Source organism: Megascapheus bottae, chromosome 25, assembly GCF_031878675.1.
Source record: "Megascapheus bottae isolate mThoBot1 chromosome 25, mThoBot2.hap1, whole genome shotgun sequence".
In the NCBI taxonomy this organism is placed as follows: domain Eukaryota; kingdom Metazoa; phylum Chordata; class Mammalia; order Rodentia; family Geomyidae; genus Megascapheus; species Megascapheus bottae.
The window spans coordinates 23853596-23880358 of record NC_143533.1 but is presented as its reverse complement, the minus strand read 5'-3'; the positions used below and the strand labels follow the sequence as shown (position 1 = coordinate 23880358).

The following is a 26763-nucleotide window of genomic DNA, read 5'->3' as shown; positions in this document are numbered from 1 at the left end:
CTCCAGTCTTGGACAGGGCAGTTTTTAGGCAAAGGACAGAAAAACAATGATTATTTGTAAGCTTACTTTGTGTGTGTGTGTTGAATTTAATGAAGACTTCATTTCATTTCTGATTATTGGAAACAGTTTTAGGAAAACAGCTTTATCAGTAGCTATGAATTGCAAAAAATTTAAAAAACATTAGAAAGTCTATAAAGTAGAAATGCAATTGAGTAAAACATTTTAGAACCAGTGAATTGCTTACTTGCTTTACATTTGTGTGTGTGTGTGTGTGTGTGCGCGTGTGTGTGCGTGTGTGTGCTCATCCTGGGGTTTGAACTCACGGCTTTAGGTGCTGTCCCTGAGCTTTCTGGTCCAAGGCTGACACTCTTATCTCCAGCCACAGCTCCGCTTGTGGCTTTTTTTTTGTGGTAAGTTGGAGACATTTTCGTGGGCTTTCTTGCCTGGCTGGCTTTGAACTGTGACCCTCTGAGCTCAGCCCCGAGTAGCTGGAATTACAGGTGAGAAGGCTCTGCTGAGTGTTTTCCAGCACCAGTTGCCAGTGTGGAAAGGCTGATGACTTCTCTGACTCTGATAGTGTCTAACTAAATGCCCAGACTGACGAGAACCCATCCTCCTGCCAATGTCTAAGCTCTGGGGTTGCAGACTGCACCATTACTTCCGACTTGTCCCTGGTGCCAAGCGTTTACAGACTTGGGGATCACTGGAAGTTGCCGTGAATAAGCTGGGATGATGAGCTGTTTTGTACTGTTATTTCTTCATGATAAACAAAGGACTTGGAAAATTTTGAATCGAATGCTGGTCACTTTGCTTTATCACTGTAACTCAGTTTAATGAAACGGGAATATAGAATCACCGTAGCTGTAGTAAGAGTTGGGCTGAAGTTTGTGTGTAAGTGTAGAGTAGAAGAAAGGACAGTTGCATGGCAGGGATCTTAACATCCTTTATCATATAAATAGTACATAAAGCTTACATTTGAGTGTTTAAAAAACCCTTTACAATCTATACATTGGCATTTTCCTTGCAGTTCTTTTATATTACACACCTTCAGACAAATTCAACAATGGCCTGTAAGAGGGGGAGTCTGCAGAGAGCCTGGGTGCCTTGGTACTGAGAGACCCAGTCTGTCCCTGGCTCAGGTATGGGGGAAACTGGATTCACATCCTAGGCTCAGTTAGACATTACCATGTTTTAGATTTTTTGGGGGGGGGGGTCAGTTGTGAGGCTTGATGAACTCAGGGCCTAGATGCTGTCTCTGAGCATTTCTTGTTCAAGGCTAGCACTCTACCACTTTACAAGTTTTTCCTGCTTGGGCTGGCTTTGAACCATGATCCTTAGGTCTCAGCGGCCTGAGCATGCAGGATCACAGGCAGGAGCCACGGGCGACCAGCTGTTCCTATTCTTGTGGCTCCTGACGCTGCAGGCAACGAGCTTCACTCACACTCACGTTTCTGTGGCCCAGGCATGCTGTTTTTCTCAGTGCCACGAGAACCCAACCACCTCCTGTGTGGTGCAGATTATTTACAATACAGCTGACCTGCCACCTGTATTCCAGGCGAAGAAAAAGAATTTTGCTCCATGACTGCTTAAAAGCACTGTGCCAGGCCCCACCGCTCACGCTAGAAACTGAAGGCAAGTCATTCCATACTCCTCCATGGATGAGAAGGAACGGAGCTGCTCTGAGCAGTCGCAGGCTGGGGACCTCAGCAGCCCTGCTTCGGGGGGAGGACTTCCGAGCGTGGGTTTGGGAAAAGGATGAGTCTGTGTAAAGTGACTTTGAAAACTCAACCATTAGCCACAGGCTACCTCTCTGTTGCCAGTGTGCAACTCGAACACACACGCAAATTTGGGGTGAGGTTTGAGCTAAGAAACCACCTGTGTACCCTGAATCCTTCACGCAGGCCAGCCTGCGCTGCTGGCTTCAGGTCTGGACTTGGTTGTGATTCTGACGTTAGTAGTCAGTCAGCTTGTGTGAGTCAGTGTGCTACCGGAGCTTGAAAGCCAGAGAGCAAAACCTCTTCCCCCGACAGTCATAGAGAGGGTTCTGGAGAGAACTGAGAAGAGGCCAGGTGGAGAAGTGAACCCATCCACTCATCTGTCACCCACTCTCCTAACAGAAGGGTCACAGCACGGCACTTGCTACTTTGCAGAAGAGTATCATCTACATCGTAAGTAAATCTCCATCTCACCACAAACTCCACTCCAAGGTAACTTGTGCAGGTGACTAAAAGTTGTTCACAAGCCACATGCATGCCTGTTTTCGTATATACACGTCATACACATATGTACATGCCGCCAGCTATTAAGACTGATCCAATTAGCTTATTTCTAAGTAACAGTGAAAAGTTTTCGCACAACTCCAGTTCAAAGAAAACTTTAAAATAACTTATTTAAAAAAAAAAAAAAAAGCTGTATGTCTGTAATTTCTAGTGCAGAACGCCCAGGACAGCGTGCTTATGCTGTGTCTGTTTTAGCCAGCCTAGGCCATCACGTGTGACACGTGGTAGCTGTTTGTGGCAGTGAGCGTGTTATTTGGGGAGGACTTTAAGGCCAGAAGTATGAGTGGACCTGCAGTGGGGCCACCTCACCGTGAGCATGCTGCAGAAGCTCTGCCACAGCTCTGCAGTTTGTTTTTGTGGGTCGTGGGGCTTGAGCTAGGCTTGGGCGCTGTCCCTGAGCTCTGCAGCTCAAGGCTACCGTCCTACTCGAGCCAAACCCCACTTCCAGAGGTTAACTGGAGATAAAGAGTCTCACATCCTTTTGTGCCTGGCTGGCTCTGAACCTTGTTCCCAGCCTCCTGAGTAGCTAGGATTACAGGCGTGAGCCACCTCACCTAGTTAAGCTCTGCGGAATTCTAGAAGCTCCCTTCTGGCCGCATGTGCTCTTGTAAGAGCCTGAGAGAAGGGAGGCGTGGGGGAGGAGAGGTGGGGGAGGAGAGGCGGACTGGTTAGAACTGAGGTAGTGAGGTCAGAACCAGATTCACAAAGAATGCTGGCCTGTAGAGGTCATTCTGGGGGTTAGGGGTGGTGGTTTTTCAATGTAAGCAGGCCTGTGGTTGGAACAGAGTAAACCCCTCCGTTTTCAGAAGACCCAAGAAACAAAGCAGACCCAATGCCAGAGGTTGCCGGTCTAAGGAAGTCAGGCCACCTGAGATGTTCCCTTCCCAGAAAACCATCGGCATGGCTCAGCACGTGGTGTCCATTCTAGAAAAGAGTTGCACTGTGAGTGCCACAAGCTCTGCCTTCTTCAGCTTCTGTAGAAATCACCGCCTGGGTCTGCGGATGAGTCCGGGAGCCAGGATGTCGGGGTGCTCCTCCGTGCTGTTGTAGGGGCTAAGAGCAGTCTCCCTGCTCCATTTGTGCCAAGACATGGTTGCTCTTTTCCAACCGGAGGGATTCTATTTTCTTCTGCGCGTATTTCAGTTGAATCTTGAGGGCCTCGTTGTCTGCTTTCAGGGTATTTATCTCCTACGGGAAAAGGAGGGTGGGGCTGTCAGTGCTGCAGCACGGGCCCCTCCCGTTCACTGCCGGGACACAGTGCCACTGGGGTACCTCGCTACCCTAGGGACCCACTCGGGGCACCGCCTCTGCATGTTGTGTGGCAGTTATTAACTGAGCTGAGCCATGGAAGCAGGGCTAGAAAACCCAGCCCTCACCATGCGGTGGAATAGTTCATTTAAATTACCCCCCCACACACACACCAGTCACTGAACGCTGAAGTACTCTTTGGATAAAGGTAACAATTTTGCCCCACTCCCTAAACTAAGATTAGTTATCTAATTTGTAGGCACTTAATTACAGAGGCAGTGGCTGACTTCTAGGCTTCTGGTTGCGAGGCCAGTGTTGTCATGTCGGCTGCCTCGCCCCCTGGAAGCAGGTGACAGGTCCAGTTTTGTGGGGGAGCAAACACTGCCCATCTCCTTTCAGATTTGAGTCTTTCACTTGTCTTTTGTCGTGTGCCGAGTCAGAGGTATACAGAAGCTAAAATAACACAACCTTTGGTAAGACAGCCCTTGATTTTGAACACTGGCTTCATTTGGCTAGTTCACTGTGGATAGGACCGTGGAGTTAGGGACAAGACTTCATGTGCTAGGAAGACAGAGAATTGCTCTTCTAAAATGTATGTAGCCGTGCATGGTCGCTCACGCCTGTAATCCTAGCTACTTGGAGGCTGAGATCTGAGGATCGTGGTTCAAAGCCAGCCCGGGCACAAAAATCTGTGGGACCCTTTTCTCCAGTTAACCACCAGAAAACCGGAAGTGGGGCTGTGGTAGAGTGCTAGCCTTGAGATGCAGAGCTCAGGGACAGCGCCCAGGCCCAGAGTTCAAGCCCCATGACCCACAAAAATCTAAAAAAAAAAAATCAAAGGTATGTAGTGAGTGTCGCCCCTTAGGCCAGCTGAACATGAATCGTTTTGTGTCCGTGGATGTATGCCTGGCTAGGCTTCGATTAAAATGAACACTGCCCTTCTCTTCTGCCTCCCCTGCCCACCCCACCCCCCTTCTCCTTCAACCCGGTTTGCCGCTTGTCACCTGCTCTGCCCCTGAGCTGTCGGGTGGGCACGTGCAGGAGGGGCGTGGGGAGAGAGGTACCTTTTCCAGGTCTTGGTACGTTGGGAGTCGGAGGTGACGGAGCTCCTTTGACTTCAGGAAGGACTCCTTATTCTCCCACTTGACGAAAGCCCTCTTTCTGACCAGGACGGGGCTGGGGCATGGAGATGGGGGGCTGGGAGGCACGGAGAGGGTGTCCTGGGCCGCCTTCCTCGGGGGTGAGAGCCCCACGTGCCCGGGAGGGCCCTCGCTGCCTGGCCAAGGCAGGGCTTCCGTCTGGGTGGTCTTGTGGGCCACGGCCCTCTGGAGGCGGACGGAGATCTTCTGGGAGGACGCGCCCACCAGCATGATGGTCCTGCCCTTGCGGGCTTCCCCGGGCTCACCGCCGTGGAAGGTCAGCGTGCCTTCCTCGGGACCTGTGGGAGCACAAGGCCGGCCTGGGGTCGGGCTGCGCCAGCCCCGAGGACACGGTGGCGTGGGCTTCTGCCCTCCCTGCCTCGTGCTGCAGACTCACCAGGTCTGGAGCGCAGGGGGTGGAGAAAACAGGGGTGGCCCTGAGCACAGCTCATCTGACCTCCTTTCTGCTTGAAGAACGGTGCTGGCACATGAGGGGAGCGCAGGGCATGTCCAGCTCTCCCCGCGGAGTGGACACGACCTCTGCAGGCCACCACTGCGGTGGCCTTGTCTACCCAGTGTCTTCATGGCACATTGTGGAGTACTTCCTTATTTTTTTCTTTTGCCAGTCCTGGGCTTGAGCTCAGGGCCTGAGCACTGTCGTTGGGCTTTCTCAAGGCTAGAGCTCTACCACTTGAGCCTCAGCACCACTTCTGGTACGTGGTACCAAGGAACTGAACCCATGGCTTCACGAAGCTAGGCAAGCGCTCTACCACTAGGCCACACTCCGGCCCGTGGAGTATTTCATCGGGTCTACCCTCAGTGCGTGCGTGGGACTCTTCTCTGGGTCCTGTCTCAGAAGCCTACTGGTGCACGGACACCTGGCATGGGGTGGCATGGTGCAGGACAGAGCCGTCCCCACTCGAGCGCAGGGCCACTGCCAGGCCTCCCGGTGCTGGCTGCCCCATAGCACTGTGGAGCCTTGAAGCCCTGAGAACCTGTGTTCTCAGGGCCTCATGTGGATGGGCAGTGGCCTCTCCAGTGGCCATGCCCAGAAGGCCAGTGGTGACCATGACAGGTGCAGTGGCAGCAGGGCTGTTGCCGCAGACATGCATGTGCCGGGGAAAGCCCAGGGCCCCTGGACTCCTTGTCTGTCTGGGGATGGGCTACGCTGGGCTTCTCTCCCTGGACCAGGGAGCTGGTGCAGGGCCAAGACTCCTGTACCTCCTTCAACTGCGGTGACCTCAGAGGCCAAGGGCGGGGCCTGCAGCCCTAAGTGGGAGACCCTGCCCAGGCAGCCCCCAGGATGCTCATTCATAAAGGGGCCTCACTGCTGCTGGGGTCTGACGGGCCTGCTAGCCCAGGGCTCCACCACCTGAGCCAGGCCTCCAGCTCTTTGGATTTTTTGGATAAGGTCTGCTTGTGCTGGACAGCAGATTCCTGGATCTCAGCTTCCCAAGCGGCTGGGACGCCACATGAGCTTGTAGGGCCACTTCAGTTCTGTTCTCTTGGAGCCTCCCAAATCATGGCTTCTGATGCAAGCACTAGTGTACCTCAAATAGCCGAGCTTCTGGAAGCAGCAGACAAGGAGCTCTAAGCCCCGGGAGGGCTTCCCCTCGGGGAAGGCGGAGACCTGTGATAGCCTAACGGAATGCCTAGCTCTTAACATGCGGGTGCGGTGTCACAGGCCATCTGTCCCGGTGACAGTCGTCCATTTGGATTAAAAGCAGACCGTCAGATCAGTAGCTCATTAGTATGTTCTGTGGGGGGGGGGGGGATCTGTCCTTCAGACCCCCAAGGTCTGAGAGACAGGCCTGGCCCAGCACGGGGGCGGAGGTGAAGTGGAGGTGAGGAGGAACACTGCTGTGCCCCCAGACGCGGCCCCGCCTGCCTGCCTACCTTGCAGCAGGTGTTTGGCTCCGAGCGGGTAAAGGCTGGGCACGGGCCCTGCCCAGGTGCTGCTCTCGGCAGGAGCGGCTGGGGTCTTGGCTCGTTTCTTGCACTCGAACACCACCAGGTCCTTGCATTGCTTGTGGCAGTTCATTCCGCAGTCTGTGGGCGAGGCACGTGGCTCAGGCCCGCGGTCACGTCCTGCCGTCCCACGGCCCACCGTCCGCCCAGTCTTTCTCTGGCCTCAGCTCTTGCGGAGGCCGGAGCTCAGCCAGTTGGAGCTACAGCTCCACTTCTGGTTTTCTGGTGGTGAACTGGGGATGAGGGGCTCAGGGTTCCTGCCCTGCGCTAGATTCAAACCATGATCCTCAGACCTCAGTCTCCTGAGCAGCTAGGCTTCCAGGCCTTGAGCTGGCGGCTGCTTTTCAAGGCCCCTGTGGGAGCCCTTCCTGGACGCGGCACCCTCTGCCTGAAGCGAAGTGTGCAAGCCACAAGGCAGGGCACACAGGTCCTGAGACCCCGGAAGTCTCCTCAGGACCGGGAGGCAGGGGGCCTGGTGGAGGATCACAGGGTGAGGAAAGCCCCCCAGAGGGCTGGGCCTTACCTTTACATCGGTACCCCTGCTTGATGACACCCCAGAGCTGCGGAGGAAGAGACAACACAACCCCCGTCACTCCCCTGGGGGCTCATGCCTTCCTGCCCCTCGTGCCGCCCTGGTGGAAGGGCAGGGCGCCGGCCCCCCGCCTCACTGCCCTCTGCCTTACACCGAGCATAAGGGGCCTGGGTGCTGACCAGTCCACCCAAGCGTCCTGGGGCGGCCGTGCTGGCTGGACTGGGTCGCATGCAGTCCTCCAGGCCCCCACCCCCGAGCACTCGGGGAAAGGGGGCTGTGGTGTTTTTCCCTAATGCTTGAGGCATGTTACGTAAATACAATGCCAAACCCAGCCTCCTGTAGCTTGTGCACCAGGGGAGACATATGACCAGACACGGCAGGCCACCCCGACGCGCGCGGGGCTCGCTGGGACCCTGAGCTGGGGTGCCCTGGGGAGCCACTTACAAATCCCGCACAGTTGTCGCAGAAGGTGGGCTTCAGGTAGGTGGTCTCCTGGAAGTTGTGAGGGAAGCCCAGGCCTAGCTTGGCGTAGATGGAGCTGGCCCTCATGAAGTAGGCCGTGATCTCCGCCCTGCTGATGAGGCCTTCCCTGCGGGGCAGGCGGGGTGAGCGCCCACCCGCCCTCCACACCCCTGCTCTCCGTCCCCAGCCCCACCCTCCACACCCCTCCTCACCGGTCGCCATCCATCACACAGAAGGAGAAGGGGAAGCTGGCGGCAATCTTCTCAAAGTCTTCCTGGGAGATGTAGCCGTCCTGGTCGTGGTCATAGTTCTTGAAGACAGACTGCAGAGGAGAGGCCCGGTGAGCACAGTGACGGGGGCGGGGGGGGGGCTCCCCAGGCAGGAGCCTGGAGACCACGCACACCCGGTGCCGTCCCGAGCACACTTACATCCACCATCCTCTGCACGTGCTTGCTGATGGTCTTGGGGTCCGGCTTGGGAGCCACGCCAGAGGCCCAGTCCACTACTACTGGAGGCTTCGAAGGCGTCAGAGGCTACGGGCAGCCGAGAAGCGCCATGAGCAGGCCGCACTTCCGCGGCCAGACATCCGCCTGTGCGTCCCGCCAGGCGGCAGACCCCAGGGTGCCGGCTTCCGGGTCCTTCTCCACCCAGCCGCTGTAGGCCCCGGGACGCCGACCTCTACTGACCTCCGGGCACGGAGGGCAAACCAGCCACAGGAGGAAGTACAGGGAAGAAGCAATCCAAGAAACCAGGACAGACAGACTTCCCCCATGGGGAGCCCTGTGCTCACACAGGAAGCAAAAACACTGACCAGCGGAATGACATCAAACCAGAGACTGCTCAGAACGGGGGAAAGTGCCGTAAGAGGGGCTCAGGATGAAGATCTAAGGCTAGGTTTGACAGCACACAGGAGACGAGGAAGACAAATCAGAGACCATTCTGAGGCCATTCTGGTCAAACGCTGTCAAGAAAGACCCCGTCTTAAGAGTCTGATGTGAAAACCTAGAAGCCTAGCTACCTGGGGGGGTCTAGGTAGGACCAAGGTTCAAGGCAAGCCCTGGACGAGAATGAATACTTTCTTAAAAAAAATAACAGAGACGGGAGGTACCTTAAGTGTTTCCTTCCTAGCAAGCTCAAGGCCCCGAGTTCAAACCAAAGCACTGTCAAAACAAACTGAAAATGAAGTGGGTCGATGATCTGAGCAGATTTATCTCCAAAGCTTATAAGTAACCAGTAACCAGCCACCAGAAAAATTAACCAGAAGTGAGAACTCAAGGCTGGGCATGGAAGCTCTTGCCTGTAATCTCGGGTACTGGGAAGCAAGGATCGGAACCAAGGTTCAAGGCAAAGAGCAAGACGCGTCTCAACAAACAAGCCAGCCTGGGCAAAAGAAGTGAGATCCTATGAAGAAGGGAAAAAAAGTATAAAAAAGGGGGGGTTGGGGCTGAAGTGTAGAATAAAATGGACCATTTCTATTTCCTTTTTTATTCTCTAGTCACTATCTAGTACAGAGGTGGGTGATGATGAGTTAAAAATCAAACCTAAGACACAGAGGAATCTGAAGCCTGTGTGGGCTGGGATGAAATCCATTTCCAAATCCTTGAAAGCCAGATTAAAATTCAAAAACAGGCAAGTGAACCTTTCCATCGAAATGCCAACACCTTGGCCATGAAACCTGCCTTGACCTGCAGTGAGTGGTTTTCACGGTGCCAGAACAGGAGCAGGGTTTCCTCCCTGGAGCACCCATGTTTCTTTTCGGGGGGGGGGGGGGGCGGGGCTGGAAAGGCTCCGGAACTCTATGCCACCTTGCTTGTCTTTCTCTTCTAGCACATGACTGGCTACGGTGGAAAGAAGATGCTCGCTCTTGACGTGAACAGTGGAGCTGAGAAACTCACCGGCGCCCTGTGGTTCCTTGGTTCGCGGGCGTAGGAAAGCTCATAGATTTCGTCTTCCGTGTAGTAGAGGTCCAGGGACAGCTGCAGAGAGGAACAGCACAGGGGCCTTAAGCTCCCAGCCACCAAGTCTGCCTGGTAAAACAGCCGCTGTGGCCATCGAGCAATTCCTGCTGACATACTGTGAAGGTGTACACGCCTCCCCATGTGCACGGACCCCTGCCACGAGGAAGCTCCTGGAGTCCTCGTGGCTTTCTAGGCTGTGCGCCCCCCTGGTGCGGGACCCTCTGGCGGTGTGCGTGCGTGCGTGCGTGCGTGTGCATGCATGCCCGGCCGTCTAGGAGGGGGACGCCCACCGTGAGCAGGTGCACCAGGTCCTTGTTGGCCTCGAGCGGCGGGGCGGCCTCCTGCAGCTGGACCAGCTCGTTGATGTGGTTATACAAAGCCAGCAGCTTAGGCAGGTTCACCTTGCCGTCCTCCAGGTAGTCGGGCATGGCCTCGTGCAGGGAGACGAGGTCCTTCAGGTGAACCCCCAGGATGGGGATCTTGAAGCGGGAGCACTCGCCGTAGGCGCGCCGGTAGTTGTCGTAGTTTCTGCAGGAGGACAGCAGCTCCGTCATCTCACCCAGGACCTGCGAGGCAGAGGTACAGAGCGGTCGCCGAGGCCACTCGGACTACCCAGCCCAACTCCCACGGCTTCTCTCATGTTTGCACTGCACGTCTTTTCAAAAGCAAGGAACCTTCGCCCTTCCCTGCTCTGCTGCTCTGCCAGACAGCCTCGGCTATGGGGCCTTATGACGCCCGGGCCTCCTCCCCAGGAGAGGAACTCGACTCTGCCCTGGCTGACGAGTTCTCCCGGGGTCACGCAGCTACTGGCAAACCCCCACTGTAGGAAACCTTGAGCCCAATGGCTGTGCTCGGTTCCTCAGAGCTGTGCTGTCTGCTCTCAGGACCGTTGGGGACTGAGGTGAGCCAGCAGGAAGAAGCGAGGCCACGTGTCACAGCCCCTCTCCCCCCATCATGGGTCTCCTCTGCTCACCCTGCCCTTCCCTGGCTGGTAGGGGACGAGAGGTGGGGGGGGGGGGGACGCTGACCTTATTGATCTCATGGGGGACGTGTGAGCTGGTCTCCTTGAGCCTGGAGATGGAGCTGTGACACAGCCCCCCGATCACGGCCATCAGGGTGTTAAAGTTCTGCAGCTGGTGCAGCTTCTGCAATGGGGAGAGAGACGGCGGCGTCAGGGCACGGGCCGGGCCGCACCGCTGCCTGGAGGCCCTGCTTGTCTCTGCCATGGCTATAAAAGCAAGCGAGCGGCCCTCACCTAACTCAGTGGAGTCCAGGGCCCCGGGGCAGATCTGTGGATTCCCACAGACGGCCCACCTAGCTGCACCCCGTGGCCTCCCGCAGCCCGAGGAGCCTGCGTGGACGTGGCTGGCGCCGCTCACCTGCGCCACCCGGATGAACTTGACGAAGACCTGGGCCCGCAGCTGCGGGGTGGGGCGGCTCAGCACCATCAGCTGCACCCACTGGGAGATGCCGTTGCACAGGGCCACAGAACGCTCCATGGTGGGGTTCTCCTTCACGCAGCTGTTTACAAGGTAGTTCTGGTAATCAGAGAACTGGGGAGGGGACACAGGAATTCACGAAGAGAAGGGAACGTTGGGATAAGTCCTCACTTGACGCTGCCGCCTCGCGCCTGCAGCCCGAGCTACTCAGGGCGCTGGGACCTGGTGATTGCACTTCAAGGTCAGCCCTGGGCAGAAAAGTCTGTGACGCTTATCTCCGATAAAGTGCCAAAAAAAAAAAAAAAAAAGGAAAAAAGCTGGTCGTACAGCCGTGGCTCAAGTGGCAGAGCACAAAAGCTCAGGGACGGACCAGACCTCGGAGTTCAAAAATGAAAATGGCAAACCCGTCCTCCTCATCTCACCACCTCCCCTAACAGAGCCGAAGTCATCAAATGCCCTTCAGTGCCCAGCAGAGCTGAACTTCCCTGATGCCACATGTTGCGTAGGAAATCGACTTAGAACCGCGTAAGGAAAGCAAACCAACAGTTTCCCCCGGACCCGATCTCCGGAAGGGGGGTGGACACAGGTGCCAGCGTCCGGCGTCCTCCCCACTGGCAGACAGGGCACTGTGGGCCCTCAGGAGGTGGCCAGATTTCTGCAGTGCCCTGGTTCCCTGCCTCCGTGCACCCTACCAGAGCCTCACACAGACTCTAGGTTCAAGGCCGCACTGCACCTGCTGGCCTGGGGCGGGGGAGCAACCCAGGGTCAGTTGTGGAGAAGGTACGAGGACACGCTGGCACCTGATGCAGTAAGGTCTCTTGTAGGGAAGCAGACCCTTTGGGGTGCAGTGAGGACAGTCTGTCCTCAGCGCTCTCCCTCACCCTGACAGTAAACTCTAGCCTGCCTCTCCTCCCCACCGCCGGCCATTCTGCTCTGCTTGGTGGCCTCTACATGTGGGCAGCCCAGAGTGGGGCTTTGCTGGGGCTCTGGCCTCTGTTTAACTTAGGGACTTCCCAGAGCCATTCAGAGCCTCCCCGAGAGTGAGTTCAAGCTCTACGCGCACATATCCCATCATCTCCTTTGGTTGAGAAAGACCAACAGGAACTTTCTGGAAATTAACCATTACAGGATAACTAGTGCATGGGGGGAGGGCGCGTGAGCCCCCGCCCCCCTGTACACCCAAAACCTTTTGGTGAGTGGGTGGGGAGGCCCAGGAGGGAGTCCCCTGGTGGAGCCCACGCTGAGGGGGTCGGGGGGGGGGGCCCAGGCTGTCGACACCCGTGCGGTTGGGTACATACGGAAATCCTCCGGAAAGACTTGAACTCAAGGTAGGTGAGATGCTCTGACAGCTCTTCGGGCTCCAGGTGGTCGAAGAGCAGCGAGACCTTGCGCTTCTTGCTGGTGTTGGACTTGATCCTCTGCGTGAGCTTCCTGGACCAGTCCCGCGCGTTGCTGTCGTGGGCAGGGAAAGGGAAGTAAACAACGGCAGCGGTTCACAGGCTGGACCCTCCGTGCCCACGAGAACACACGGCCCCCCGTCTACTGAAGTGCCCAGGGAGGCCTGGTGACCTCGGCCGCCCCCCAGGGTCTCTGCGAAGTGAACCCATGTGGCTCCCGTCTGGATTTCCAGCACTGGGGAAGCAGAGAGGAGCAGCGGGTGGCACAGCTGTTTCCCAAACTGGGGTTCCCAGTTTGGTAAAGGGGTATGGAGACTATCCTGTAAGGTCTGCGGGGCCCGGCCAGCTAGGAAAGCCAGGCGGGAGACCAGGTGGCGGCCGCCCTGGCTTGTCGCCTGGCACAAATCTTGCTCCAGCCTTAAGCCACAGGCGCAGGGAGAACTCAGCTGGTTACACCGCGGGCTCCAGGAGGAATTTTGAAATCCACCCTGGACTGGCTCAACCAGCCGGGCGACGCCAACGCAGGGAAGAGCAGGCCCAGGACTCGAGCCCAGGCCCCAGGGAAGAGCGACAGTGGAGCAGATATCGAGAGTTCTGCTTGATCTCAGCCACAGGTTCTCGCTCTAGAATCCCCTATCGTCAGGGGGCTAAGTTCCCGCAAAAGGAGCAGCTCTGTGGTGAAAACTGGGGCTCCCTTCCCTCAAGTAGGGAAGACATTTTCTGGGGGACCCAGTGACACCCCTGCCCCTCCTCCCAGCACTGCCCACTTTTCAAGCTTCACCTGCAGGGCACAGTTTTTAGCCCTTGTCCCCCATCCAAGCTCAGGGTGTATTTGGAATCACTGAACTGGTCTCTCGCAGCCTGGGTCACTTAGGCAATGTGGACCGGGCCTGGCCGTGGCCGAGCTTGGCTGGGCTGTGAGAAGATGGTGCCTGCTTGGGGGGGCGGGGGCTCCGGGTGGCCGCCTGTGAGGGCAGCGCTGGCCGGGCAGGGGCGGGGTGGTCTCTGCAGGTGGAGGCCGTGGCACTCACATTTGAGTGGTGTCGATGAGACGGCAGTGTGACTCCTCACCCGCGGCTTTCGCCAGCTCCTGGAACTTCTCCATGGTGTCTGTCAGGCTGGCGTCCGTCTTGAACATGGTCCAGAATTCGGTGATCCAGTACCTATAAGGCGGGGTTGAAGACCCACAGTCCGGCCCCGACACACCCGGTGGGGCCCACGGGACACTGAAGCTGTACAGAGGAAGCCAAGGAGGAAAGGCCAAGCCTCTGGTAGAACAAGGCACAAGAACATGAAAAGACACGAAAGGACAGCCAGGCACCGATGGCTCACGCCTGTAATCAGAGCTACTCAGGAGACAGATCTGAGGATCGAGGTTCAAAGCCAGCCCGGGCACAAAAGCCGGGCAACACGGATCTCCAGTTAACCACCAGAAAACTGGAAGTGGTGCTGTGGTTCAAAGCAGTAGAGCAGGATAGCCTTGAGCTGAAGAGCTCGGGGGCAGGGCCCAGGCCCAGAGTTCAAGCCCCACAACCCACCAGGAATAAAAACAAGGATGGTTTCAGGTGCCATGTATCTGCATTAACTAAGTAGGAGAGAACAGTAGACAACCCAAACTTCCCCACCCAGCGGCACAGTATGCACACATGGAAAGTAGTATTTACAGAAGACTCTGAGGATGCATGGCTACAAATCTAAGTGAAAATGACAGGATATGGGCAATTATGAATATTCTGATCTCAACTACATTAAAACAATCGGGAGAAAAACAAAGGAAACAAAAATAGGCAGTTGGATAAGAGCGACTACAAGGATACAAGCATCAAAAAGATCTCTAAATTCCTGTGTCAGTGGACATAAAATGCTATAAAACTGAAGACAATCACAATTCCAGTGGTATGAAAAGTAAGCTCAGGGCCACAGAAGAAACCCACTGGGCTGTGTTGGGAAATGGCCAGAATTAAGGTTTGTCCTTTCCTGCCTGTGCAGCGATGGGGGGCCGGGGGCAGGGAAAAGTAGAAGAGGTGCAGCCCTCCCTCCCTCCCTCCCTCCCTCCCTCTCTCCACACGGGGACACTGGTGCGTGCCGATACATACCTTACGAAGTAGCAGATCTTCAGGCAGAGCTCTGGGGACCCCTTTGCCAGGGCCTCTTTGTAGGTAGAGCTGTGGTTAAGGAGAAATGGAAGAAACCAAAGAGCCTCCAGCTCCACGTGTGTTGGCCACAACAGAGCCAAACCCGGGGAAGGGCCCTGTGCCTGTGTCCATAGAGCCTCCTTCCCTTTCCTGTGTGTCTGGTAACCGAGCTACACAGCAGCAGTTTCTGTAGCAAACTCCAAGAAGAAACGGTCATTAGAAAGACTGCTTCTACCAGGCAGGCTCTGGCAGCTACTAAGGGAGGATTTGAGACCTGAGGCTCGGGGTTCACATCCCATCCAATCAGCTGGGTCTGGGGGACTCATCTCCAATTAACCAAGAAGACAGACGTGGGGCGTGGCCCAAGAGGGAGCATCAGAGGGAGCAGAACAACAGCTAAGGAAGAATGCTCACACCTTTTTGAGTTCAAGCCTCAGTGCTGACCAGACAGACAGACACAGGCGGCCACGTGGGCAGGGCTGGCAGGCCAGAGGAAAGGGGTTTTCATGTGCCAGCTGGAGAAATGAGAAGTCCGGCCCTGTGCCCGTGGGCAGGCGGGGCCATGGTTCCTCTGATGACAGACTCCTGTCCTGGCTGCAGGACTCTCCCTGCCAGGCCTCTCCTCCTTGGCTTCTAAGTCTGGACACAGAGCTGCAGTGAGGGTTCCCAGCATTTCTGTGGCATCCACCTGAGGTCCTGGGCGCAGCAGCAGCCTCTGTGGAGAGTGTGTGTGTGGGGGGGGTGGGGGTGTGTGTGGGTGTGTGTGGGTGTGTGGGTGGGTGTGGGTGGGTGTGTGGGGGGGGGACGGGGGGGGGGTTGAGTGGCCTTTCCACGCCAGACTAGCGCTCTACCCCTTGAGCCACAGCTCTGCTTCTGGTTGTCTGGTGGTTAAATGGAGAGGAGTCTCATGGACTTTCCTGCCTGGGCTGGCTTTGAACCATGATCCTCAGAGCTCAGCTTCCAGAGTGGCTAGATAACAGGCGTGACTGGCACCTGGCGGAAACCTAGAGGCACTGGGAAAGGAAGGAGGGCTGGCGGGTGGGGAGGGTCCTGCAGAGGGGTCCTCCATGGAGGGGGGTCCTGTGGAGGTTGGCGCAGGGTGCGGTGGGCGTGCACTTGGGTGTGGGAAGCCGGCAGGCCAGGGTGCAAGACGCACGCAGCGGAGCCGAGGGATTTTTTTCTGTGTGCCATGGGATAAAACGGGAGGGGGGGGGTGTGAGGCCAGAGGTCAGGACTCAGCCCAGCCCCTGGGGGGTGGGGGGGTGCACTGTCCGTGCAGAAGGGCTTTGCAGTGATGGCGGGAGACCCCGTCCTCGTCACATCCACCTCCAGGACGACGTGGACGGGGCCCCCAGGCCCGCGGGGCTCGAGGATATAGGACCATGACCTTCTGCAGCAGCTCGGCCGAGGAGATGAGGACCCGATGCATGGCCAGGAGAACGGGCACCAGCTGGTGACCCCGGCACAGGTTCCCGTCGGCATCTGCGGTGGGAGGGGGGCGTTTAGAGGCAGCGTTGATGCCCGCAGGGCCCGTGCATCCCGCCCTGGCTTCCTGGGTCCCCCTGCCAGTCTCCGCCCCAAGTGTCATTAGCCACGGCCCCCTGGGCCCCCCGCTGGCCAGGGAGCTTAGACGAGGTGGTTGGCCTCTGGGGACCACGTCGGGCTGGGACGGCCGTGTCCACTCCCATGCCCAGGCAATGGCACACGCCAGCCCTGGGCAGAAAGATGCCGCATCCACTGTCCCCCCCCCCGGGCACGCTCCCCTACAGAGGGTTGGGTCTTCTAAGCTGCTGGATTTTGATTCTGTGTGTGCTCTACCATGTGAGCCACAACTCCATTTCCAGCTCATGGCTGGTTAACTGGAGACAAGAGTCTCATGGAATTTTCTGCCCTGGCTGGCTTCGAACTGCAATGTTCAACTCTCAATCTCCTCAACCGCTAGGATTGCAGGCGTGAGCTGCCGGCGCTCGGTTGGATTTTGATAGTTTGACACAATGCTGTGGATTGAACCATGTCGATGAAGAATTCCACTTTGTTGTCGTCCCCTGGCTTTTCAAAATGCAGGGTGGCAGCCAAAATCCTAAGCAAGACGTGGGCCATGGGCGCATGCGGGCAGGATTTGTCATTCCCATCTGCTTCTCCAGACACTTTCAGGATGAGAACGCCGTGGGGCCCAGAAAGCCATCACCCCCACGCCGGGGAAGGGGAGAAGCAGCGCTTCATTCTATCGCAATTTTAAAATTCTGGGAGAGTCCCATAGTACAAGGCAGCAGTCGAGTTCTCCGCCGGCGTGGGAGAGGCCAAGGGTTCAATCCCAACACTCTCTTCTTGATCTGGGAAGCTACCCCATGGAAAGCTCTGTTTTGGGGGTTCTGAGGGACCTGAAAAGCTGTGGAGAAGCTCTGCCGTCCCCCACCCTGTCCCCGTCTAGGTAGGGAACACAACCCCTGTAGATCAGGTCCTTGGTGCGAGGTGAAGGCCGGTGAAGGAGGGAAACCGGCCCAGGGTTGAGTTGCAGAGCCGGCGCCTGGCGGCTGGGATGTGGGGTGATGCTCCGTGCAGAGACAACAACACAGCGTGTGCCATCGAGCTGGCCCAGTGCCAGGGAGCCACTCAGAAACCTCTTCTCCTCGGCCCGCTGGTTTCCATGGCGATCTCTGGGCCAGGAAAGTCACAGGTGTGCCGCCACAAGGGGCCGGGTGGCTGGGCTCGTGCAGGGAGCATGCACAGACACGAGGGAGGGCAGGCCGGCCGGGCTCGCTCCTCCCTGGTCAGGCTTTCCTGCCTGGGCACGAAGCTGTACGCCAAGGGCGACCCAGATTTCTTGGGTGAGCGACTGCCATCTCTAAATGCCCAGCCAGGGGCAGGGACTGCCTGCGGTGAGGAAGAGCTCTCGGCTCTGAGCAGGGCAGCCATCTTTCCAAGGCACTGCCACCTTCCTCCGTCTGGGCCTGTCCTCTCTGACGAAGCAGGGGCCTGAGAGGTCACGAGGGGAGGTGACCTTTTCAGTCCATTCAGCAACAATTGATGATGATGGTGATGGTGACGATGATGACGTGATGATGATGATGTGATGATGATGACGTGATGGTGATGATGATGATGGTGATGATGGTGATGATGGTGATGATGATGATGATGATGATGATGATGGTGATGATGATGGTGATGATGGTGATGATGGTGATGATGATGATGGTGATGATGGTGATGATGATGGTGATGATGGTGATGATGATGATGATGACATGATGATGATGATGTGATGATGATGATGGTGATGATGACGTGATGATGATGACGTGATGGTGATGATGATGATGGTGATGATGATGATGGTGATGATGATGATGGTGATGATGGTGATGATGGTGATGTGATGATGATGTGATGATGATGTGATGATGATGATGGTGGTGATGATGATGGTGGTGATGATGATGATGGTGATGATGGTGATGTGATGATGATGATGATGATGGTGATGATGATGATGATGATGGTGATGATGATGATGATGGTGATGATGGTGGTGATGATGATGATGGTGATGATGATGATGATGGTGATGATGATGGTGATGATGATGATGTGATGATGATGTGATGATGTTGATGATGATGATGTTGATGATGATGATGATGATGATGATGGTGATGATGATGATGGTGATGATGGTGATGATGATGATGATGGTGATGGTGATGTGATGATGATGGTGATGATGGTGATGATGATGATGTGATGATGATGTGATGATGTTGATGATGATGATGTTGATGTAACTCCTGAGCATTCCTGGTTGTAAATGAAGTCCTCCACTGACTCAGATCTGTCAAGGGAGGCAGACCTGGCTCCTCCCTCCAGAAATTCTCTTTCTGATGAAAGGCTCTTCCCTCCCTAACTTCTCAAAGGACTTCATCCCAGCTGCCATATTTCTGAGTCTCTTCCTCTCCCTGGCACACAACTGTCAGTCTCTCGCGTGCCTCTCCTCTCTCGTAGTCCCTGCATCCATGCTTAGAAATCCTCCTGCTAGAACATTCTAGCAGGAACCTCGGCCCCTCCCTGGAGCCTTTCACGAAACAACAAACCAAGCAGAGGCTGCCGTTCCTCCCGAAAGCAGCCCAGCCTCTCCCTGCAGCACTGCCTCTGCTTCCTGAGTCTACCCTGTGGCTTGTGGGCTTCTGAGGATTCCCGTAGAAGGTTCATGAAAACAGGCCAAGCATGGCGGCTCCTGCCTGTAATCCAGGAAAATCCACGACCCTCTCATCTCCAAGCGACTACTGAAAAAGTGGAGTGGAGGTGTGGATCAAGTGGTAAAGCACCAACCTTGAGTAAAGGAAAAATGCTCAGGAACAGTGCTCGGGCCTTGAGTTCAAGACCAGAGACTGACTCCCCCCCCCCAAAAAAAAGGCAAAATTTAAACAAACAAACAAACAAGATCTTTTTGCCCACACAGAACAGAGGAGGTACGTGGTCTCCTTTGTGTATGACATCTAAAACCAGCCGTGGGCCCTGGAAAGAGCGAGCCCGCTCCTCTGCTGTCGGGCCTTCACTCCTCATTAGCTTTGCTCTCGTTGCTAAGCAACCCTTACTTTCATGTCCTGTATTTGATGGGAATTATGCTAGAACGGTGTTTTTTAAAACCAGCGTTAACTGGAACAGCGGGTCTTGGGTGTTTGCGTCCCTCTACCAAAGCTGCTCGGCAAAGATGTGAACCGAGGAAAGGTGAAGAGTTACACAGAATCCATCATCAAACCCTGTGTCTAATTACAGCCTGTAACTGTCCACAGACGGGGGGGAAATGTTCCTGCCCCCATCCCCTCCCAGTGGATTAAATCTAATTTCCCTCTTTTGTCTAGCCTGTGCTTTCTGTATCTAAAGAAGTTATTTATGAGAGCTGAATTCTAGACGGATGTTTGTAAATGCAAGAACTTACAAAATCAGGAGAATTTAGCATATGTGTGACAAACATTGTGTGGGGCAGTGCAGCTCAAAAGTGAGCCGTTACTAAGGTAAGTTTCTACGTCTTTTAAAAATGTCTAGGGAAGTGGTTGCTCTTATCTTATTTACATCTTGCCACCATGAAAAACAAAGCTCACATAAGAGCAAACAGACTTCGCTTGGGCTAGCAATTGAAAAGTCATGGATTTAAATGCTGGGGTTCCTAAGTCTTCACCGGAGGGAGCGCCCTGCCCTCCAGGGGGTCAAACAACACGAAGTGCAGGAATTCTGCAGGATTTTCTCCAAGTCCCCATCCTGCAGGAGCTCCACACACCTCCTTCTAGACGTGTCCACGTCTCAGTCCCCTTCCCCAGGCCCAGCGCGAGAAATGGAAGCTCCAAGCCTGTGACTGACCTGGCCCCAGTGCTCTGGGCTTCAGCCCGAACCAGGCTGGCTGCAAGCCCATCTCAGAACTGGCACCCAAAGCTACCTTTTCTCCAGCAGCACAGGAACTCTGCCCACTCACGCCTGGAAGGGTGTGAAGGCAGAGTGTCAACGGAACGTTTGCCACGTCTGTGAATATGGATTTCTGAGTTTAGAATGAAGATGAAAGAAACAAGGACCAACTGGAAGTCGTTAAAATGCACCATTTCTCTGTGTTATGAAACTAGCAATGCAGACTGAGATGCACCTCAGTGGCAAAGCGCGTGTCTAGAAAATGCAGTATCCTGAGTTTAATCCCCAGGACCAAAAAGGGAAAGGCAGAGCTGGCCGCTGGCTGACACCTGTAATCCTAATTACTCAGGAAGCTGCCATCTGAAGGCTGCTTGGGCAGAAAAGACCATGAGACTCTTCTCCCCAATTAACCACCAGAAAACCAGAAATGGGGCTGTCTCACAGTGGTAGAGCACTAGCCTTGAGTTACAAGAGCTCAGGAACAGCGTACCCAAATCCTGGGTTCAAACACAACTGACCAAAAACCAACCAAACAAAAAAGCAGAAATGCCTAGAGCAAATGACATTAAAGACTTACAAGCTTTTATACAGACCCCCCCCCACACACACAGAGGCACTGGTGGCTCACACCTGTAATCCTAGCTACTCAGGAAGCTGAGATCTGAGGATTATGATTCAAACCAGCCTGAGAAGAGAAAGCTAAGAGATCCTCATTTCCAGTTAACCAGCAAAAAGCCAGAAATGGAGGAGGAGGAGGAGAGAGGGGGGAGGGGATGAGCTATTAGCACCAGTTATAAATGAATTTCTAACATGGCTGTGCTTAACAATTGGTTTGCAAAACTGTGGAAGAGCTAGCAATTTCTCTGGAGCCAGTTCAGGACAGCCCGGCATCCCAGTGCTATCGCCCCCAGAAAAGAGAAAAGAGGACAGAAATCAGAATCGTTCTGTCGTCTGCGTATGGCCAGTTCTTTCTCCCTCTGATCCTGGGACCCTTAAGCATGTGACTATATGGGGACGAGAGCCCGGTGATAATGAGAACAGGACCTCTCGCTCAACAGAGCGGCTAAGGATTTCAGGACAGCGAGGACATCACACCAAGCCCACACTGTGAGCCTCTCTGGGGGAACCAGTACTGCAGACAGAAGGTGACAGGATGGGAGCCTGGGGCAGGAAGTGCCCTTGAGATGCCCTTGGGCCCAGTCACTGCTGTCTCAGTCGATTATGGACAGGACTGCTTGAGGCTTCCGGTGTCTCTTCAAGGGCCGGGCTCATGAGATGCTTGGAGAGGTGGTTGGCAGTGGGTGGGCTTGGACTCCTATCTGGGTGCGAGAACCCCTCCATCCAGGGACCCTGAAACCAAGGGGCCTTGCGCAGGGTGTGGCAGAGCTGCCCTCCTGCAGGGGGAGGGGGAGGTGGGTGGCCCTGGCTGACAGCCAGTCTGCAGCAGGGTGTAAAGTGGGGGAGGAAACGGGGTGAATGCCGAAATCAGAGCAGGTGGGCATGCGGGAACTTTCGGGGAGGGGTGGGTGCGGTCAGGAGAGACGGGAGACCCACAGAAGGGGTGACATTTTTCACGATGCCTTGAACTTGCAGGTGGCTATGCTGAGGTGAAGGCCTTTGCACAACTACTTAAATAAGAGATGTAGACAACAGCCGTCAAATGCAGCCTTCCTCTCCGAATGGTGTGGGTCATCTTCACGGCTGAGAATGCTAAGGAGAGCCACCAGGGTAGACTGTCCCTAGAGATGCACCGCTGGCCCCAGCCGACCTTCCTTCCTTCCTTCCTCTCAGTCTGTCTGTCTGTCTGTCTGCATGTGTTTTGGGGTGAACCCAGGGCGTGCGCATACCAGGCAAGTCCTAGACCTTTGAGCTGTGCCCGGCTCTCTCTCTTTTCCAAATTAAGACTCCAACAACACAGTGAAGCTGTGATTCTCAAAGGGAGGTTCAGGGAGGAGCGAGGCAGCAGGTGGCTGGGAACTTGTCAGATATGCAAATTTCTGGGCCCCACCCTGGCCGAGCCTACTCCAGTGGAGAGGGAGGGTGGGGCTCAGACTTCTGCAAGACTGGAAAACAACCTCCACGTGACTCCGTGGCGGGTCCTTCGGCCCAGCCCGAGGCTCCAGAGCGGTGTTGAAATGACATAGGTATTCGCAGTTGCATCCAGGGCGCAGACGAGGTTGGGGTCACCACTAAGCCCCACCATGGGGGATGGTTAGGCCTCCCGCTGACTCCCTGCCCTCTAGTGAGGCGAGGGGAACCTCTAATACTCTTGTGCTTTTCAGGGGAACCCCACAGACTCATGCACATCCCAGTAGGAAATGAAGAAATACAAATAAAAATCCAACACAGAAGAACGGGGTGCTGGAAACCCCGAAATTCAAAGTCCACCCCTGCATCTGGGAGCAGAGAAATCACTGCTTCCCACGCCACCATCACAAGAAAGACAGGGACTGCTGGCCGCAGGCTCCTTCCACCCGAAGGGTTTCTCTCCCCTGTCTGCCCCCCAACAAGAGCTCATGCAGCACAGAGGCTTTCTGTCCCCAGATGGTAGAGGCAGAGAGTGCCAGGTGCACCCTGCCTCCCCCCCTCCCCACCAGACAGACACGGAGGAGAACCTGCTCCATCACTCTTCTCGCTTTTCGCACTTTAAGCAGCATCTCTCCTCTCCCCTCCTCACGACCTGCAAAGCCCACGCCATCACACGCCTTGCACCAGGCCCGCCAACATTTCCAGGGCTCAGAGCTATATTTAAAGCACTCCTCCCCCCCCTCCCCCCCCCCCCCGCTCCAATCCAAGCCAGGCTGCTCTTCTAGAACACAGAACCAAGTGAGGCAGGGAGGCCTCTCCTCCACGGTCGGCTTACCAAAGGCCTGGATGCAGCCGTCCAGGAGGTCCTCCAGGCTGGCAGCGCGGGCCGGGGGCAGCATCACCCCCAGCTGGGGAACCTGGGCCAGGCTGAGGGGCCCAGGCAGGGGGGCCGGCTTCGCCTCTAGTCGAGCCTTGGGGGCAGCTCGGGAGCCATGGAGAGGTTTCCTGGGGGAGGAGAGGAGGCAGTGAGGGAGGAGGAAGAGCTGGAGGAGGCCACCCTGGGAAAGCAGGGCTCTGAAGGCAGCTGGGGAGGGGAAAGGGGTGGGGAAGAGCCAAGAAGGCCCAGCCCTCCCTCCTGGCAAAGGCACTGAACCGACTGGTTGGCTGTTAAAGGGCCATCTTCCCTTTAACCACCAGGTACGAGGTCCCTGGAAGGGGGGGGCGGTCCCTCTGCCGCCATCAGGCCCTGGCCTCGCTTTTACTTCAGCTGCTAAGCCAAGGACACAGGCCTGAAGAGCAGAAGGCAGAAGGTCAGCAGCCACTGAACCACGTAGACAGAAGAGGGCGGCGGGGAGGTTTTACCTTAGTCCTGCCTCTCTTACAAATCTAGCTTGGTCTTAAGAGATCCCATGCTGCTACCAATCACACAAGAGGAGGTCCCCAAGACAGCGTCCATCTCTGAACATCACCCTCTCGAGTCCTCACTTGGGTCTTCAGAGTCCAAGCTGGACTCTGAAAAGGTCATGATGTAGAACTGGATGGAAGAGGACAAGTTCGCACAGGACACGGCCTGCTGTCAGCTGTGTCAGTGCCGAATGAAGCTTGAACGGACAGCCTGAGTGTCTGCTTTCCTCAGCCTTCTCAGCTCAAGGCTTGCCTCCACCACTTGAGCCACAGCCCCATTTCCATTCTTTTTCTTTAGCTTTTGTGCTGGTTCATTGAAGAGAAGAGTCTCACGTTCTTTAGTGCCCGGGCTGGCTTTGAACCCTGATCCTCAGATCTCAGCTGTTCTTGCGTGAAAGCAGTCTAGAAGTTCCTTGATACAAAATAAAAAACCGAACTTCTGCTTGGGTAGTAAGCCTGAGAGAAGAGAAGGCAAGGACTGGGCAGCTGGGTATGTGTCCTCCCTCTGGGGCGGGGCCCTGGGTTCGGAGAGGGGGCTGGCACAGTGCTCCAGGCGCTGTGGTACAAGACCACGTACTGGACCGGACGTGGCCCCACAGTGGGTCCACTGGACGCAGGCTGGGGGCCGCTCTGCAGGTGCCCGCTGGCTCCATCCTCACCCAGCATGAGGCCAATAAAACGGAACCTGCACCTGCCTGGCCTCTGGGGCCCAAGGCTGAGTGATCAAGCTTGGCCTTGACTGACGTCCACCCAGACCCTCGGATGGACTCAGAATCCGATCAGAACCTGAGAACACAGCCCCACAACAAAATAGCAGGGGCGAGCAGTCCCTGGAGCTGTCCTTGGGCCCCCCAGCTCAGGATGCATGGTTTGCCATTGTTTTGCAAAGTACTCATGTGTAGAGGTGGGGGTGCCGGCTGGCTGGCGGGGAGGGGGGGTGCCCACAGGCTGGCAGCCAGCCTCCCACACCCCGTGCCACTCTCACCAGCCTGGCTTCCTTCCCTCCCTACAAGTGAGGACAACGCTAAACCTGCGCCTGCGTTGGCATTCGCTTTCCACTTTCGCCTCCTTTAAGACTAACACCAATGGTGGATTCAAGACACAAGTTCCGCCTGGCAGCACGCGGGCCTCTCCACACAGGGGAGCTGGCAGCAGGCTCTGGGGTGGGGGTCTGTCTGGGGCCAGAGCTTCTCCTGCAGGATCTGGGGAGGTGACAGCGATGGCTGGTGGCATCGACCACCCAGGACCCTTTCCCCCACCCCAGCCTGGGTCCCAGCAGTCCCCACTGGGCTCCCGCTGGGGTTCACATGGCATTTCTCAGAGGAAGATGCTTTTAGCAGAATTAAGAACGACTGAAGGCAAATTCAGAAAAAAATAAATAAATAAAGATCTAGAAGGAGAATTTAGGATAGAAAAAGAGAGCAGGGACGCCAAGCTCCGCCGCCAGGCCCGGGGTCTGTAACCCCAGCCTCAGGCTCAGGAGACGGGCGCTGAGGGCTGCCGCCCTGGGTCCCCCTCTGCCAGCCAGGGGTGGCGGGGATGCTCGGAGCAGGCGGGGAGCCAGCTCTAGGCCTGCCTGCCCAGGGGCCTGGCCATGCCGGGAGGCCCGGCCGTCTGTGCGCCAGGCTCCTCTGCGGGTCCCGGCCGAACCCCAGGCCCCACACCTCCCACACCTGCTCCTGCCTGGAGCGGCTTCCTCACTGCCACCTGTGCCCCTCCCCAGAGTCCCGTGGAGAGGGGGAGGGCCAGGAGGGCAGGGGGAGGAGAGGGCAGAGGGGAGGATGGGGGAGGACGGGGGAGAGGAGAGAGGGGAGGACGGGGGGGGGGGGAACAGGAGAGAGGACAGAGGAGGACGGGGGAGGGCAGGGAGGGCGGGGGAGGACGGAGGGAGAGGAGAGAGGGGAGGACAGAGGGAGGAACAGGAGAGAGGACAGGGGAGGACGGGGGGGGGGGAGGACGGGGGAGGGCAGAGAGAGGAGGACAGGGGGAGGAACAGGAGAGAGGACAGGAGAGGGCGGGGGAGGACGGAGGGAGAGGAGAGAGGGGAGGACAGGGGGAGGAACAGGAGAGAGGACAGGGGAGGACGGGGGAGGACGAGGGAGGATGGGGAGGACGGGGGAGGACGGAGGAAGAGGAGAGAGAGGAGGACAGGGGGAGGAACAGGAGAGAGGACAGGAGAGGGCGGGGGAGGACGGAGGGAGAGGAGAGAGGGGAGGACAGGGGGAGGAACAGGAGAGAGGAGAGGGGAGGACGGGGGAGGACGAGGGAGGACGGGGAGGACGGGGGAGGACGGAGGGGGAGGACGGGTGCGGGTCCCCCTTCTCTCCGGAGGTTCGGGGCGGCCGCCAGGCGGCGCAGCCGCGGGGGGGGCGCGGGGTCCGCGGGGGTCGGGGACCCCGGCGCCGACGTGCGGCCGCGCGAGCCCCGCGCCCGGTTCCCAGGCGTGGGGACCCCGGCCCCGACCCCGGATCCCGGCCCCGACCCCGACCCCGAATCCCGACCCCGGCCCCGACCCCGGATCCCGACCCCGGCCCCGACCCCGGATCCCGACCCCGGCCCCGGATCCGAATCCCGACCCCGACCCCGGCCCCGGCCCCGGCCCCGCACTCACCGCGGAGCCTCGCGCGCCTTGCCCAGGGTGCCCATGGCCGCGCCGCCTCACCGAGCGCCGCGCATCGCCCGGCCCTGCCGCCTCCTCCCCGCCCCGCGCCCCGCGGGCACCGGCGCCCGCGCACCCGAGCGGCGCCCCGAGGAGCCAGGCGCAAAGTTTGCGCGCGGCCCCGGCTCGTGCGCGCCCCGCACCTGCGCGCGCCGGCGCCCTGCGCACGGGCGGAGGGGGAGGGGGGTGGGAGCGCGGGGCGGGCTCCTCCCCGCCGGCGCCGCCCCCCCGCTCCGCCCTCCCCTCCCCGGAACAGCGCCCGCCGCCGTCGGGACGGGTTCGCTCCCCGCGGCGCCCGGCCGGGAGGCGCCCTCGGGCGGGGCCGGGCCTGGAGGGCGCCGGGCGCGAGCGGGGCCGGGCGGGGCGGTGATCACCGGGGCCCCGGCCGCCGGGCACGACGGGCGGCCCCGAGGGGTCGCGTGGGCCGCGCCCCGCCTCCTGGGTGGTGTGGAGGCTGCGGGCCAGGGGCTGGGCCACCGGGCTCCCTCCGGGAATCCGCCCCAGACCCCCGGGCCAAGCCTGGCTCCAGCCCAGGCCTCCCCCAGCCCCAGGCCTCCCCGCAGCCCCAGCCCTCCCCCCAGCCCCAGGCCTCCCCCCCAGCCCAGGCCTCCCCCAGCCCCAGGCCTCCCCCAGCCCCAGGCCTCCCTGCAGCCCCAGCCCTCCCCCCAGCCCCAGGCCTCCCCCAGCCCAGGCCTCCCCCCCAGCCCAGGCCTCC

At 57.5% G+C, this 26763-nt stretch overlaps 1 protein-coding gene across 2 annotated transcripts; it reads right to left on the bottom strand.

Moving 5' to 3' along the window:
* Positions 1 to 1446: 1446 nt before the first annotated feature.
* Positions 1447 to 26085, bottom strand: Rasgrp1 (RAS guanyl releasing protein 1). Of its 2 annotated transcripts, XM_090318623.1 has the most exons (17): positions 26001 to 26085; positions 22821 to 22990; positions 15934 to 16039; positions 14519 to 14581; positions 13454 to 13585; positions 12324 to 12477; positions 10966 to 11139; positions 10615 to 10731; positions 9877 to 10152; positions 9524 to 9604; positions 8057 to 8161; positions 7841 to 7950; positions 7611 to 7755; positions 7158 to 7194; positions 6563 to 6715; positions 4592 to 4965; positions 1447 to 3467 (listed from the first exon to the last, which is right to left on the bottom strand). In XM_090318623.1, the coding sequence occupies exons 1-17, from the start codon at positions 26033 to 26035 to the stop codon at positions 3333 to 3335; spliced, it is 2367 nt and encodes a 788-aa protein (XP_090174749.1). In that variant the 5' UTR covers positions 26036 to 26085; the 3' UTR covers positions 1447 to 3332. The 2 variants fall into 2 exon arrangements, with proteins under 2 accessions (XP_090174749.1, XP_090174750.1); XM_090318624.1 differs by lacking the exons at positions 22821 to 22990; positions 26001 to 26085 and adding an exon at positions 16376 to 17006.
* Between the last annotated feature and the right edge of the window lie 678 nt (positions 26086 to 26763).